The sequence below is a fragment of the Mirounga angustirostris genome, unplaced genomic scaffold (genome assembly GCF_029215605.1).
Source record: "Mirounga angustirostris isolate CCGP_5_RB_7025 unplaced genomic scaffold, mMirAng1.0.hap1 SCAF_11, whole genome shotgun sequence".
Lineage (NCBI taxonomy): Eukaryota > Metazoa > Chordata > Mammalia > Carnivora > Phocidae > Mirounga > Mirounga angustirostris.
Genome location: NW_026991719.1, coordinates 96,931,012 through 96,944,427, shown reverse-complemented (window position 1 = coordinate 96,944,427; position 13,416 = coordinate 96,931,012). Strand labels below are relative to the sequence as shown.

The 13,416-nt window shown below is 45.4% G+C and overlaps 1 protein-coding gene across 1 annotated transcript; it reads left to right on the top strand.

The window, feature by feature from the left end:
- The first annotated feature begins 58 nt into the window (after nt 1-58).
- LOC123837429 (A-kinase anchor protein 17B-like) lies at nt 59-9,840 on the top strand. The gene is made up of 4 exons (XM_045866365.3): nt 59-1,009; nt 2,642-2,769; nt 4,182-4,416; nt 6,259-9,840. The coding sequence occupies exons 1-4, from the start codon at nt 167-169 to the stop codon at nt 7,903-7,905; spliced, it is 2,853 nt and encodes a 950-aa protein (XP_045722321.2). The 5' UTR covers nt 59-166; the 3' UTR covers nt 7,906-9,840.
- Nucleotides 9,841-13,416: the final 3,576 nt, after the last annotated feature.

The window sequence follows — 13,416 nt, the reverse complement described above, 5'->3', positions numbered from 1 at the left end:
TGCACAGGGGTGGGGGGGGTTGGTGCCCCTCGACCCCATACGGTTCAAGAGTCCACTGTATATGGAAACTCTTTGAAAGCTCTGAAACACATTAAACAAATGTAAACTATTGTCTCAGTTCTCCCCAAAGTACACTTTCCCTTATTGATTGAGCCGAAGTCCGGGAATGCTAGCACCATTCAAAATCCAAATCCGCGTCTTGCTCCATCTGTATGAAAATGTTCTCTTTCGCCCTCTAAGGTCTCCGGGGACTACCATGATGGTCACCGTGGTATATGATAACTCTGAGGCGACGGAGCTGTGTGCAGCTCAGCACCTCTACCTCAAGCCCATAGCAAAATTGATGATCAATGTCTTGCTGCCAGAGAGCTCAGAACCGACGCGGCCCTTCTCCAACTGGGAAGTGCTTGACCAGCTGAAGAGCCTGATTTGCCCTGACCAGTTCACCACCGTTCGGCTCTCCAAGAGCACAAAGGACTTCATCCGATTCGAGGGCGAGGCTGAAACGCGCAGTTTGGTTCAGATCTTGAAGGCCAAGTTACATGGGAAGATCATCAAGCTGAATGGTTTGAAAACAGACTTAAAAGTCGTGGCTACAGATGCCCAGGGAGAGTGGGAGCGCTTCCCCAGGGAAAAGGAGGCCTCAGCGAGTGATGGGGCCGAAGAGCAGGACCAGGACAAGAGCCCAGATTCGATCTATTTCGAAGGCTTGCCCTGCAAATGGTTTGCGCCCAAAGGCTCCAGCGGGGAGAAGCCCTGTGAAGAGATCCTTCGGGTGGTCTTTGAGAGCTTTGGGAAGATCAAGAATGTGGACATCCCTATGCTGGATCCTTATAGAGAAGTGATGACTGGTGGAAACTTCGGGGGTTTTAGCTTTGGCTTGCAGACATTCGAGGCCTTTATCCAGTACCAGGAGTCGACTGACTTCGTGAAAGCCATGGAGTCCCTTCGAGGGATGAGGCTGATGTTGAAGGGAGATGATGGGAAAGCTCTGGCCTGTAACATCAAGGTAAGAAGGAGCCAGAATTTCTTTCCTTTCCCATCATTCGGGTGGTCCTGAGCAAAAGCTGGAAGGAAGCATCTTAAGGAAGCATTCCTTAAACCCCATTAGGCTCTGATCAGTAGCTGATGTAGAGATTTGTGTTGTCACTCATAAATGGATGTTTAAGAAGAAAACTAATCCTGATGTGGACATTCTTCTGCCAGCTATGGTTTGGAAGGGATGGGTCTTATAATCCGGGGTCCTGCCCCAAACTTCTTGAGGGCACTGAAGAGTTCTTCTGGCCCTCATGGAGCTACCTCTTATGCATGTTCCATCTGACGAGTTGCTGAGACAGAGGATCCATGTAGTTTGAACCCACAGGAGAGCAGGTTACTCCCCTTTACTCTTGGGGGCAACAACTTATATTTTCAGGATGTCTGTCAGGTAAATTGCTGGAACATTCTCTCAACAAACTGGGCTCCTTTCCTTTCAAGATCATCCTGTCTATCCAGTCATGCCACCTCATTGATGTCTGAACGCTTGGCCACCTCCTTTTTGACCTCTTAATCCAGCAGAGGAAAAGATGCAGCTAAATACTCCTTATTCTCTCAATTAGCCTTGAGCATGAATTTGGATTTTCGGCTTAAGTAGCTTCCTATGTATGAGTGTGTGTGGTGTGAAACTACTTATGTTAAAATATATCTTTTAAAATTGTGAGCTATTCAGCCAGACAAAAGACAGAACACGTACTATAGGGCGCCTGGGTGGCTCAGTCGTTAAGCGTCTGCCTTCGGCTCAGGTCATGATCCCAGGGTCCTGGGATCGAGCCCCACATCGGGCTCCCTGCTTGGTGGGAAGCCTGCTTCTCCCTCTCCCACTTCCCCTGCTTGTGTTCCCTCTCTCACTGTGTCTCTCTCTGTCAAATAAATAAATAAAATCTTAAAAAAAAAAAAAAAAAAAGAACACGTACTATAGTGACCACCCATGTGCCCACCGCACGGCGTAAAAAAAGAAACATCCCCCGTGAGATGAGACACCATCCCCCTCCCTCCCCGCAGAGGTGGCCGTGATTGTGAATTTGGTGTTTCGCATTCTTGTGTACATTTAAAGGGCTATTTTTTGCCTCCTTTTATTTTTTAAGCAAATTTGTTCGTAGCACCTTGACAGGACTTTTACTTCATTTTGGGGATTTCCAAAGTAGCTTAATAATCACTACAGTCTGATCTCGTATCCCATCAGGTCAGTTGTCTTGCATCTTTGCTTCCCCGATCCTTCCTCCACCCCCAAGCATTTTTTTTTTTTTGCCTATTTTTGTCTCTGGCGACTAAAATACCTGAACTGAGTTGATCTTAATAATGAGCCAGAGGTAATAAACTCACATCCCTCAGAGCCTGTGCCCATAATGACATGGTGATGCTGTCTATAGCTATATGAGAACTCCTCAAGGGTCCTGCCGAAGACAGTTCTAGAACCCACAGGGCTGTTGTGCAGGTGACCAAGAAACAGCGGAGCAGTATGGGGATGGGGATGCGGGGAGGACATTTTGAACTCGCCAAGTTTTGAGTTGTTCTGTACATACTGGTTTCATTTCCCTGGCCTGGGACACACCCAGCCAGCTGGCAGACTTTTCTAATGGAACTCTGAATTGTTTGTGGGCAGGTTATGTTTGATACAACCAAACATTTCAGCGAAGGGGCTATAAGGAGGAGAAATCAAGAAAGGCTAAAGTTACAAGAGCTGGAGGAAGAAAGGAAAAAAGTAAAGAGAGACGAGGAAGAGGCTGCAAGGTGAGGAGACCAACGTTAGCCACGAGGGGTTTTCACTTGTGACATGTGGGTTTGTTCCTTCGGGTGACTGGCTGCACTCGACAGATAACATTGAGGGGGGAGGTGGCAGGAATTGGTACAGAAATGGAAAACCAAAATGGCCAAATGATTGAAAATGAGAAACTTAAAAAGAAAGTTCTCAGGGAGAACAGGTAATGAGCTAGATTAAGATATCTTACAGTGAAAATCCTAGCCCACCGAATTAAAAAGTTGACCAGTTTACCCCAAATTTACCAAATTTACCTTGCCTACTAATTTAAAGTTAAAAAAAAAATCTTTTTAGGTCGGGGAGAGATTTTCTTGGTCAACAGTCAAAGCAAGCCCTTGACAGGAAGGCATGGATTTCTTGGCCTTCTATTTCTTGTTGGCTTAAGTTCTTTCGGTGAATTTGAGGAGCCTCCGTGTTTATTTCTTTGAGCTTATCCTTGTTTTCTAATTTAGGGAGTCGAGCCTAGAAAGGGCTATTGGATTGCCAGAGGTTTGCCAAGAAGGTACAAATGGCTCTCAAAACCAGTTTTGCCTCTTGGCCCCTCCCCTCGCGTGTTTATTCTTTGAGTCATGTAAATTAGAGTCATTCAAAAAAGGAGATAAAGAGTCCCCTTCCGTGTGCCTTTCATTTTTTTGGCTGGCGGGGTGATAGGAATTGCCTGAGATCATGTCTGTGAAACTCAGCCAGAGTTTGAGCCCACTCAAGGCAACTATCCCCCCAAATTTCCGGACTAAACATGCAGTTGAGATAATCTTCCAGCTTTTGGCTAAGTCCTCACTCAGGTGATTGTCCCTTCTTTCCCCTTCCCCACGGTTCCGTAAGGGCCCAAGCAAAACAGTTTAATTTTTCGGAACATACCAGTAAACAAAGCCCATATTCTCCTTAAGCCAGTATGCTTTTATGATAGTGTCCTGTGTTAAGTAATAGGTACCAAGGACCAGTTCTCAGCCATAAGAGTTTCTGAGTGCCTTGATTTCCCTTTATTTATAAGCCTACTTAAAGCCAGCTCCATGGAAGGTTTTGATCTCAGAGAGAAATGAAATCACCACTGTGATGGCTAAATCCACAAGCTGGACTGCTGGTGGTTTGAGAGAGAGGGGACTTCTAGAAGCCCCTTCTTTGAATTCTGTAGCCTTCTTCTTGTATACTCTCTCCTGTACCTGCTTCTAACTGACCAGCTCAGTTTTGTGCCCTTCCCCTTTGACTGATGCACCAACGGTGTCTTATTCCCTAAGTTGTCTAGGTCAAACCCTGGGGTTAGCAAACCTAAATGATCCGTGCCCCCCCCCCCCCCCCCCGGCAATGGGGAAGGAGCTGGGAGCTGGAAGGAGAGCTCATGCCTAATCCATGCCTTCTGAATGATTGAATCTTAATCGTTGTCCAGAAAAAGAAAAGAGGAGGAAAGGAGAGCCCAGGAAAAGAGGAAGAAGGCCAGGGTGAGGAGACGAGGCCCGAAGGAGAGAGACAGACGCCGGCACAGGAGACCCAAGGCCCGAGCCCCCGCTGACAGCGCCCGGGAGCCCGACTCTTCGGAGGGATGGGAGGAGCGGAAGTTCCTCCTGGCCCAGAGGCGGGTGGAGGCTCTCCGGTTGCTCCGGGTACTCTTGAGGAAACTTGCAGTAAGGCTCTTTCTCAATCCGTCTTCATGTTTGATAGGTACCTGATCTTCCGGAGACGCACTTTGACACTGACGCCGTGGCCCATTTAAAATCGACTCCATGGAAGACTCTTTGCCTTCCTTGGGGTTTGTTTTGAATAGGCTGATCTCCAGTAAACCCAACTGTGGACTTACAAAGGGAGGGGGCGCCCAAATGCTCAACACAGCTGTGTCTCACCCCTGAGGTCTGGCACACCCACACTTTGTGGTCCTGAGCTCTGGGACTGTGCGACCCTGAGCAGGATAGCTAGTGAATCTACTCCTCTAGGCTCCTAATGCCAGGGGGTGGGGATGGATGGCGTGGGTGTTACGTTGGTAGGAGTCTTCCATTAACTTCACTTGTCCATTCATCTGCAATGGGTCTGGATGGAAAGGAAGAGCCTTGGACGGAGACCTTTGTGTAGTGAGCTCCAGTTAGTCTAGTCTTAAACTATTTGCTAAGGAATTTCTGACCTCACAGAGCAATTTGTTTTGTTTGGAGAGTTTCCATTTTGGAGTTTCAGGGTTTTTGGGGTTTTTTTTGCCCCACTTTACTGACCTCCTAAAGATAACCAGATTCCCGCAGATGGCCTGGATGAAAGGCCTGAAAGGTTCCCAGATTGTTCATTTAAAAATGCATATTTAAATATGCAGAGTGAACGGCATCAGGATCAGATAAGAGGTCCTTTCATGGATATCTGCATTCCCAGCCTTTCTCTCATGAATGCAGACGACCAACCTTAGTGAAATCAGGATCAGAAAAATCTCGCATTTACATTTATAATAAGGCTTGCTGAATCTTTTAATTTACCGTGATGACCTCCAGGGGTGACTCCTTTATGAGAATTTGTCTCTTTAAATGGACTTGGTGCCTAACTCTTGGCCCCACTGATGGAGCCTCACACTGCTGACGCAGTCCCTAGGTTCGTATCCCGGGTAATGGGTAGGCACTGTCCCAAGGTGCGCCCCGTGTGAGCCCGAGCACAGGGTGATCTCTCCCAGCAGGGTGGGGCCCGTGGGTGACCTTTCACTTGGCCTGCAGTTCTGCAGAGCAGACATCACAGACCAACCCATTGCCACGGCCACACTTTGTACCTGCCGCTTTGCTTCCGACTGAAGCAGGTGAGGGGGTACAGCTCAGGGACATCCGCACCAGCAACCCATGGGAAGAGGCTGGGATGACAAACAGAGGCAGGTTCTCTTTTAAACCAGTTGATTCCCTTTTAGACACACATTTCACCCATCAGTCTTTTCCTGTTCTAGGATTTTCTGGGAAGGCTGTAGAGCATTTCTTATTCCTCTTTCTATCCCCAGCCCCTAGCCTAAGACCTGGAACTGTAAGTCCTCACCAGTTTGTGAACAAATAAAAAAAAAGGGGTCATGTGCTTTGAAGGTACCTAAATCGTGGTGCACCAACCTCATAAACATGGCTCACGTTCGCCCGAGAGAGCGAATCCTGTACCTCTTTCCTCCATGCAATATTGTTCCTAATTTGGATCTACCTTACGTGTTAGAAACCTCTTCAGGGGTGCCTGGGTGGCTGGGTCAGTCGGTTAGGCATCTGCCTTCGGCTCAGGTCATGATCCTGGGATCCTGGGATGAGTCCCGCATCAGACTCCCTGCTCAGCGGGGAGCCTGCTTCTCTTTCTCCTCCCTGATTGTGCTCTCTCTCACTATCTCTGTCTCGCTCTCTCAAATAAATAAATAAGATCTTAAAAAAAAAAAAAAAGAAACCTCTTCAGAACCACGTCAGAAAGCCCAGTTTTCTTTGAGATTTTTACACTGTGAGGTTTTTCATGCGAGATTTTAACCTTTTTCTTTAAAGGTATCCACACAGTTTAACCCACAGGGGGTAGATGACGCAAGCCCAAAAGTGAATCATGCTCCAGGGAACACGTTGGAAACTCTGAAGAAAGAAGAGTTAAACATTCAGTGTCTTCAAAGTCAGGAAGAAATGCCAAAATATCAGGTTGCCAAGTCAGACAATAAACGAAAACAAAAAATGAAGAAAAGAACTAGGGCTCACTTACGTAAATCTTCCCACCACCTTGGGAGAAAAAAAATAAGATATTCAGCTAGAAAAGAGAGAACTGGAAAATTATTAACCGAGGAATACAATCACAGTCTGGTCTCTGACCAGAATTCTTTGCGGAATGCGATGATTCAAGATCAGTCTCTTGAGAAAGAAGACCACTGCAGTTCTAATAAATCCGATTCTTCCACATTATTTGAGCCAGACCATGGCAGGAAACAGAAGATCTATGAAACAGATGAATTTATTGATTACCTATTAAACTACTATCAAACTCCAAAGTATGCCCGGATCTGCCTAGAACCAAGTGACATAGCAAGCCCATGTCAGTGGCAGAGGGCTGTCCATGCTAAGGGAAATGGATTTCAGATCAATCTGAGAAAACGTAAACATCACTCCAGCAGTCTGAGCCAAATGCAAAACCTGGCAACAAGAGAAAACCTGGTTCAAGAAGATGACTGCCCATCAGAGATCTGTACCAAGGATCTTGAGCATAAACCACAAAAGAGAGGAAAAGTGGATTATGCCAAAGCATGGACCAAGGAGTTAAAAGATCATTGCCAGGACACAGCTAGTGAAACTGGTGATCACCTGTCCCCAGCTGATGGAAAGAGCCATCTGTTGGAAAAGGCGCAAGCTTACCAGGTCAAAGATTCCAACTCCCCAAGTCAGAGCCCCGTTTCCTCACCCAGCCGGTCAGCCGACTTAGATTTGGAGTTGACAGATTTCTTAGAGGAAATCAGTAGTGATTCCGAGTGCTTTAGTGAAATCCTTAGCATAAACAAAGAGGAGAAAGTGAGGTCTGTGGCCACAGATGATAGCTCCCCAGAAAAAAGATCTCTTGATGACGACGAGATCACCACCAGCGATCGAGAAATTAGGGCACGTCTGCAGACCTTGTCTTCAAAGTGGAACAGTCATGGGGAGCACAGCTCCTCTAAATCCAAGCTGAGGAAACCAGGCGAGAGGTCCAAGTATGAACTGAGATTTTCATGGCTGGAGGGCGAAAACAGTTCCAGTAGAGGTGAGAAGAGCACCAGCAAAAGGAGGGCAACGCTAGCCCCCAAATACTTGTTCGACGAAGGCTACTACCACCAATCCGGTCCTAGTAGTCTGTTGGACCACATCACAAGGAAGAGGAGGAGGTTCGGCGATAGCACATCTGGCCGGCAGGTGCACTACGGGCCCGCTCACGTGCCAATGGCCTCATCCAAAAGTGCTCATGTTTTCTATGTGGGGGATTTGCCCCAAAGAAGAGAGACTCCACGGAAGTCAGAATATAGCCAGGAGGCCAGAAGGTTTAAAAGACACGAGCATTCTAGAGAGTCCATGCTGAATTCTGGTAATTCTTATATTAGACATAACAGTCAGGAGCATCTCGACTACGGAAGCTATTTTGGAAATGGCTACACTAGTTCTCTATATTTTCAAATGTTTTGAAGGCCTCTTAGATCAGAAACACCCCCATTCTCAGCAAACAACGTGCAGGATAGAACATTTAAAACCAAATACAGTTATGTGGTTAGCAACTACAGAGAAAGAGAGCAGCACTTAAAAGCTTGAGCAAGGTCAGATGCAAAATCCTTTCTCTTGCCAAAGTATGAAGCATAAATGACTGCAGGTGTGTTGGCAGACTTTGAGAAATAGGAAACATCCAGATTCCAAAGGTTGGCAGAACAACGGGCCTGTACAACTCGATCCAAGGACAGACTTTTCTACAGTTTGGCTGCACCCTGAATTTGGTGCCAGTGAGGAAGCAAATGAGCACCGCGAGGGGTTGATAGCCCTCTGTGGCTCTCTAGCTGTTAGAACATCATCATTTAGTGTCAGCTGTCTTCAAAGGGGACAGCAGCGAATGGCATAGGATCTTTTTACAAGTGCTTGAATTGGGTCAGAAATGCCAGCCACAAAACTGTGCTGACTTTTATCTAGAAATAACTACAGGTAGCAGAAGAGACGACAGCTAGAACACATCATAGACTTCTTCGTGACATTGGAAGGTTTCGTGACCACCCACCAGAAGGAAATTAATCTCATTCATATGTTCATAGTACTCAAAAGAGTTGTCCTTTGAGAAACGGAACTTGGAAGAATCAGCACAAAGGGGCTCGGATTGTCCTTTGAGGCTTAAACGGATGGTGGACCATTCGCGGAGCTGTTTTTGGAAGAACCCCCACCCCCAAGTCATTCCATCCTAGAAAAGCAAGAGAATTGAAGTAAAATGACCAGTGGGATTTGCAAAAGGCAACATGGAAAGATCCCGGGACACCACTAACGGCACTTGGGAAGATAGGACATGGCAGTATTCCATTTCAGGTTATGTAATTCTTTCACTCAGGGATGGGTGACATCAGTTTGTAAAAAGCCACTGACTATCCCCAAACTGACTTTTATAAAACATTAACAAGTGCCTCCTCAATCCTCAGTAATGCCATGGAGTTAGGAGGAGTCAAGGGCAAAGCCCTAGTTTTCTAGCTGGGGAAAAATGGTATGTGTGCAGGATTTGTAAACTCTTAACAGAAGCAATTTATCTTTTTACCTACTGGTTTTGGACTTCTTGAATATGTTTTTAAATGGAGATATTTTATAGATTCGTAAAGACTTACATCTTAATGCAGTGCATGTTCTATTGAAAGCTCGGCTGATTCATTCTGCCTTATATAGGATTTAGGACCTCAGGGGCAGGAGATGACCTTCTTTTTTTTCCCAACAAAGCTATACCTGACTCGGCAGTGGGAGACATCAATGAGATCTCAGACTGGCTGCGGCAGGAAAAGGAGATTTCCATTCACAGAAGTAGTGGAAGGCAACATTTTCATAGGGCATGATTCATTTCAGTCTTAACTTGACATTCTGTAGAAAAGTACCAGCTGGTAGGGCCAAGGGTAGGATGCCGGCCAGTGTGGTTGCCCTGAATGACGAGGCACGTTCTGTGCTCAGAACCAGCCCCTTGAATAGCCTGATACCTGAAGGGGCTACGCCATCTTCTAATTCACCGGAAGTTAGGAACCACATTGTTTCATCGATCTCTTCTAATCACATGTAATCAAGATATGCTAGTTCATGCAGAAGTTCAAAAATGAATGTAACGTAGCAGGTCATGCTTATTATTAATAAGACAATAACCAACGAATGATTTGTGGGCTTCCATGTATTCAGTTCCACTTTCAAGCTAGTGACTGCCATCAAAACTAGGTTTGGCTTGTCACATTTGAAAAATCGCTCATGGGGTGAGTGCCTTTTCTCCTCGGAGGACTAGCAAGGACTATTAATGTTCAAAGTACTGTTGTCCAGAGTAGCCTTTTAAAATGCTAAGAGCTTGTATTTTGTCAGACAAATATTGGTAACTAGGTATTTTGTCTCCTCCAGTGAGACCCTGCCTCATTTTTTTTTTTTCATGTTTCATGCCATTGAAACAAAGAACATTAGGGGTTTGTAATGGAAAGCAGTTATGCTTGTTTTGAAAACAAATCTTCCATTTCTTCGGCCATTAGATAATTTTTCTTTGCAGAGATTTTTAGGCATGAAAACAATTTGCTGCTCAGTAACCAGACATAAAAGAAAGAAAGTGCAGAATACATACAGCATGTGCAATTTGGGGGGGGGGGGCGTATAATAGAACTGGTGCTAAGTCACTTCTATCTAATATTTTATCTGGTTTTGTTTGTTTGCTAAGTACCATCCTGGGGCCTCGAAGTAAGTAAAAATACTGGTTTCATGTTTACTCTCTGTACAACCTTGGATTTTTATATGTCTTGTGGTAATGCGTTTTAGATTTGAATACACATTTTTGTGTGTGTGTAGGCCTTAAATGAGGAAGAGAACAATTCATCCTGTACTTTTCGGTGGAATGAATGGCTTAGTAAGGAATGAAATAGAACCGAAAATATTGTGATCACTTTCTATTAATTAACATTGTTCTTCTTCGTTGTGCTGTTACTTAAGTGGTGCAAAAGTATTTTCTCGTATCTTTTTTCTATGACCTATTAAGTAAGTAAGGGCCCGAACTTTAAACTCTGTCTTTTTAAGTAGGTGTTTTCATGTGTTTCCCTTGTATGTACTGCTGATAGCGCTTTAAGAAAACTAAAAATCTGTCAATGTCTTTTTGTTCCATTTGTTTGAATTTCTCAGGTAGAAAGCCACATAACCTGGTAATTTTGAAAGTAAGAACCAAATAAATGTATTTTTATTTGTTGCAAGACTGTTTAAACTGTTTTAAATAAATGCTAATAATCCCACTGGCGGGGGGCGGGGGATGAGTTTCTACTTGTACTAAGCTGCTTTGCACTCCTGTGGCCGACCCTTTGTCTCATTTGCATTGTTAGAGAAATAGTACATAGTTAATTTTCAGATATATTAAAAATAAAATGGTCGTGGTGACTAGAGTCTGTTCATTTTTTTTTTTTTTAAAGATTTTATTTGTTTATTTGAGAGAGAGAATGAGAGAGAGCATGAGAGGGAAGAGGGTCAGAGGGAGAAGCAGACTCCCCGCTGAGCAGGGAGCCCGATGCGGGACTCGATCCAGGGACTCCAGGATCATGACCCGAGCCGAAGGCAGTCGCTTAACCAACTGAGCCCCCCAGGCGCCCTAGAGTCTGTTCATTTACCATGCACATTGGCTAGGATGTTGCACATCTCCAGCATTTTCTATGAAAATATATACACACATCCAGTTTTAATATTCTTTTTTTTTTTTTTAAGATTTTATTTATTTAGGGCGCCTGGGTGGCTCAGACGGTTAAGCGTCTGCCTTCGGCTCAGGTCATGATCCCAGGGTCCTGGGATCGAGTCCCGCATCGGGCTCCCTGCTCCTTGGGAGCCTGCTTCTCTCTCTCTCTCTCTCTCTGTCTCTCATGAATAAATAAAATCTTTAAAAAAAAAGATTTTATTTATTTATTTGACAGAGAGAGACACAGCGAGAGAGGGAACACAAGCAGGGGGAGTGGGAGAGGGAGAAGCAGACTCCCCGCAGAGCAGGGAGCCCGATGCGGGGCTCGATCCCAGGACCCTGGGATCATGACCTGAGCCGAAGGCAGACGCTTAACGACTGAGCCACCCAGGCGCCCCTTATTATTGATTCTATGCAACTTTTCCCTATACGATGCTAATGTTTGGGAATGGACTATGTCAGAGCTCATGCAGCTGAAGATCACAGTTTTATCTTCATTTTGGATAAGTTGAAATAACAGTATTGGACTGAAGACTATCACTATCCTCCCTTCAGCAAAGGTTTTATCAATAATCTTAGAAGGCAGCGAAATGGACCCCGTGGCGTTTCCCCTCACCCTCTTAGCACCTGGTGGCAGTGTTCCAGTTCTACGATCTCTTGTTATCAGTGAGTGAGGGTGTGGGATGGGGGGGGGGGTTCTAGTCAGAGAAGCTAGGGGCTTCACTAGTCAGTCTTTGATCAGCCAGGAGTTATCTGCGTTTTGACGTGACGTGTATAGCAAACTGCTTCCAAGTGTTCTATAACAAAGACTGTACCTTAGAACAATCTGGGTACTTTACAGTTGAAAGGGTCCTTGTTGGTGGGGGGCAGTCAAAGAGCACTCTCTGAAACAGCAAGGGCTGTCTGGATGTTTGCTCTAGATCTTGGATTAGCCTCTTGGGCCCTCTGAGGTGTCACTATGCAGAGAAGCCACAGATCTGGAGAGGTACGGAAACCACGGAGAGAATGCTTAGGACCCAGAGGTGCTACTCCTGAGAACACAGTGCCTCTGCAGCGGGGCGGGGGGGGGGAGCTGGTTAAAGCAGGGGAACCAACCCGTGGGGTTCACCTGACACCGCCCCCACTGGCTGGGCACCTGTAACCACCACGCCCATCTTAAATGGTGCCTTTTATGTAATGTGGTTTCTGAATATGCTAGCTGGATTTGAGAAGTTTTTAGACCGAAGTCCTGCCTTATTGTAGTATCCTTTTACGTGTAATCAATACAATGTTGATTTCATTCTGAATGGTGGGGAATCCGGCTATTTGAGATCGAAGCTTTAACCAGGCTCTGGACGGTTTCCTCTTGGCATCAAACCCGTTTAACTCAGAGAAAGGAGTAGCCTAATCTTCGCATCTGAATGAGATTTCAGGCTGCAAGGTGGCCCAGCTTCTCTCTCCCACCCCTTCCCCGAAGCACTCGGTGTAACAGGGTGCTTGGCACAAAATGGGCAACTGGAATATTGGTTGAATGAAACCTAGTGGGGGGGGGGCAGGGCTCTTTTAAAAACAATAGAAACAGGCAATGGTTTGGGAACATAAAAAGCGGAAAGCTGAGCGTCCTCTCCCGGTCGGAGTATATCTCTTGTAAGAAAACTGCCGATTTGAACGTTAAAATGGCAAAACACTAATATTCAGAGAAAGAAGTTGTGCTGACACAACGAACTGCAATATGCAAACCTGATCTTTTGACAGGAGGTGAATTAACTTTGCTAGCATGTAAGAATTTCCTAACGCTTTCCTGATGGATGGTATCTGAACACAGAACCAACCAACCCTGCCCAGGCACTTTTAATGTCGTCCTTAGTAAAGTTACCCCTTAATAACCTTGCTATGGACCTCGAGGCAGAGGTGCCTTTGAGTTTAGAAAGTTCTGATTTAAAGAGGCAGATTTTGAAACAAATAATAATGTTAAAAAAAAAGTAGGAAGGGGAAAATGAAGGGGGGGAAATTGGAGGGGGAGACGAACCATGAGACCATGGACTCTGGGAAACAAACTGAGGGTTCTAGAGGGGAGGGGGTGGGGGATGGGTTAGCCTGGTGATGGGTATTAAAGAGGGCACGTTCTGCATGGAGCACTGGGTGTTATACGCAAACAATGAATCATGGAACACTACATCAAAAACTAATGATGTAATGTATGGTGATTAACATAATAAAACAAAATTTTAAAAAAGGCAGAATTTGACAAGTCACAAAAAATAAATTCACACTAACTTTTTAAAGTCAGTTTGCACATTTTC